The following is a 3040-nucleotide window of genomic DNA, read 5'->3' as shown; positions in this document are numbered from 1 at the left end:
TGGTGAACACTGGTGGCTACACTGGTAGAGTGTGTGTCATGACCAAGGTTCTCGGCCTGAGTTCTCAGAACAAGATCAAGACCAATGGGGGCTCAGTCTCTCCTATTGATTACCCACACTCCTATAACCTTGCAAACATCCAGGAAATGCAGGCCTTGCTGCAGGCCCTTGTGATTGTCTTGCTCAACTTCAGATCTTTCTTGAGCGACCAGCTTGGCTGTGAAATTTTGAATCTTCTCACAGCCCAACAGTATGAGATACTCTCAAAAAGTCTCTGCAAAACCAGAGAACTATTTGTGCATGGCTTGCCAGGCTCAGGGAAGACAATCATAGCCGTGAAAATCATGGAAAAGATCAGAAACACGTTCCACTGTGAAACAGACAGAATCCTCTACATCTGTGAAAATCAGCCATTGAGGGACTTCATCCAGTAAGTGTTTGGATCTTCTTCTGGGTGTTTTCAATCTAAGATGAACTTTTCTGTTATGTTTCGCTGGTTCTTGGGAAATTAGTCAGTCAAATGATCTGAGATAGCAGTCCTGTGTTGCTGGGAATATGAGATAGTCAGAGAAACACCTAATGTCTTTTTCACTGTTACAGGGCAAAAAATATCTGCCAGGCAGTGACCCGGAAAACCTTCATGAAAGATGTCTTTGAGACAAACAGGATCCAACACATCATTGTTGATGAAGCCCAGAATTTCTGCACTGAGGATGGGAACTGGTATGAGAAGGCAAAAGGAATCACTCGGAGAATGAAATGTTGTCCTGGAATGTTCTGGATCTTTCTGGACTATTTTCAGACCAGTCACTTGAAGAAGAGTGGCCTCCCAAATTTCTTATGCCAGTTTCCAAAGGAAGAACTCACACAAGTGGTACGCAATGTAGATAAAGTAGCTGAGTTCCTACAACAAGAATTGCAAAAATTCAGAGATAACCCCCCATGCAGCATCCCTCAAGAGTCCTTAAACATTCTCCATGGATTTTACTGGATCCATGGAATATCAGGCACCCATAAGACTAAATACTTGACTTTGGAAAAGATGGTAACCTATGTAGCAGAGAAGTGTGATGTTTTCTTGAGTAAAGGCTATTCTCCCCAAGATATTGCAGTGCTTTTCAGCACAGACAGGGAAAAGAAATCCTATGAGCATATGTTCCTGAGAGAAATAAGGAAGAGGAGGAGAGCATCTCAGATGAATGTCACATCTCTCTGTCATTCTAACATGTTTGACAGCATTCGTCGATTCTCGGGACTGGAAAGAAGCATTGTGTTTGGTATCAATCCCATTGCAACTGAGCAGCCCATTTCCCATAACCTATTGCTCTGCCTGGCTTCCAGAGCAAGGAAACATCTGTATATCCTGTATCTTTCAGCTCCTGAGGGGCATAGCTCAACAGTGGCATGCTGATAGGGATATATGAGGTCCTAGGTTCAATCTCTGATGATGAGAAAGTAAACTCAAGTTGAGGTCAAGAAGACAAGTCAAGTTCCAGACAAGAAGAAAGATAAAGGTACAACCAAACCTTGTTCTATAGTTTTGGAAAATGTAGGAAAAAATATTACCAATGGATGCTGTAAGTAACTGAGGCTGAAAACAAAGCTGGAGATAAGGTTGGCAAGGCAACATACACATGCCATACACTATGGGAACACTGAGGCCATAAGGATTGAAACCAGAGATGAAGACAAAACAATACAGTAAGTCATATCCAAATCCTAAAACAGACTTCCATTTTAAATAGCTAAATACATTCACGAAAATATTTTATAAGGATAAAGAAAAAGACTAAAAACAATATTAAGTAGTACTGGGGTCTGTGCCTGGAGCTGATCCTGTACCACAGTGCTTCGTACCCACATACCGCTGCGAAAGAACTGGCCTCCCAGAAGTGCAGACAAGCCTGTGAGCACAAGTAAGACCATCACTTCTGCTCAGAGGTACCTGCCTGGAACCCTCAGGACACAGGAACCAGATGATGAGAGGTAATGGCAAGAACACAAGCAACAGACACCAAGGCAACTTGGCATCACCAGAACCCAGTTCTCCCTCCACAGCCAGCCATGGATACCCCAACACACCAGAAAAGCAAGACTCTGATTTAAAATCACATCTCATCATGATGATAGAGGATGTTCAACATCCTTAGTCACCAGGGAAATGCAAATCAAAACAACCATGAGATTCTACTTCACACCAGTCAGAATGGCTAAGATCAAAAACTCATGTGACAGCAGATACTAGTGAGGATGTGGAGAAAGAAGAACCCTCCTTCATTGCTGGTGGGATTGCAAACTGGTATAACCACTCTGGAAATCAGTCTGGTGGTTCCTCAGAAAATTGGACATAGTACTACCTAAGGACCAGTTATACTACTCCTGGGCAGATACACAGAAGATGTTACAACATGTAATAAGGACACATGCTCCACTATGGTCATAGCAGCCATATTTATAATAGCCAGAAGCTGGAAACTACCCAGATGTCCTTCAACAGAGGAATGGGTACAGAAAATGTACCCATTCAATGTACACAATGGAGTACTACTCAGCTATTAAAAACAATCACTTCATTAAATTTGCAGGCAAATGGATGGAACTTGAGAATATCATCCTTAATGAGGTAACTCAGTCACAAAAGAACACACACGGTATTATTCACTGATAAGTGGATATTAGCCCAAAAGTTCAGAATACCCAAGATTTCAATTCACAGATCGTATGAAGCCTAAGAAGAAGGAAGACAAAAATGTGGATGCTTCAGTGTTTCTTAGAAGGGTGAACAAATTACATACAGGAGAAAATATGGAGACAAACTGTGGAGCAGAGACTGAAGGAAAAGCCATGCAGGGACTGCCCCACCTGGGGATCCATCCCATATATAGCCACTGTACTGGCTAGTTTTATGTCAACTTGACACAGGCTGGAGTTATCACAGAGAAAGCTTCAGTTGGGGAAATGCCTCCAAGAGATCCAGCTGTAAGGCATTTTCTCAATTAGTGATCAAGGGGGGAGGTCCCCTTGTGGGTGGTGTCATCTC

The 3040-nt window shown here is 42.6% G+C and overlaps 1 protein-coding gene across 1 annotated transcript in view; it reads left to right on the top strand.

Annotated features, from left to right (window-relative positions):
* Positions 1 to 2057, top strand: part of LOC110314600 (schlafen family member 9-like) — a 9567-nt gene extending 7510 nt beyond the window's left edge. The window contains 2 exon segments of the mRNA XM_021188871.2: positions 1 to 430; positions 601 to 2057. The exon segment at positions 1 to 430 is cut by the window's left edge and continues 69 nt beyond it. Coding sequence (XP_021044530.1) covers positions 1 to 430; positions 601 to 1411 — 1241 coding nt within the window. The 3' untranslated portion in view covers positions 1412 to 2057.
* The last annotated feature ends 983 nt before the right edge of the window (positions 2058 to 3040 follow it).

This window comes from Mus pahari, assembly GCF_900095145.1.
Source record: "Mus pahari chromosome 14 unlocalized genomic scaffold, PAHARI_EIJ_v1.1 14_unlocalized, whole genome shotgun sequence".
In the NCBI taxonomy this organism is placed as follows: Eukaryota; Metazoa; Chordata; class Mammalia; order Rodentia; family Muridae; genus Mus; species Mus pahari.
The sequence above is the reverse complement of the archived record's forward strand: the minus strand, read 5'-3'. Positions and strand labels throughout refer to the sequence as shown.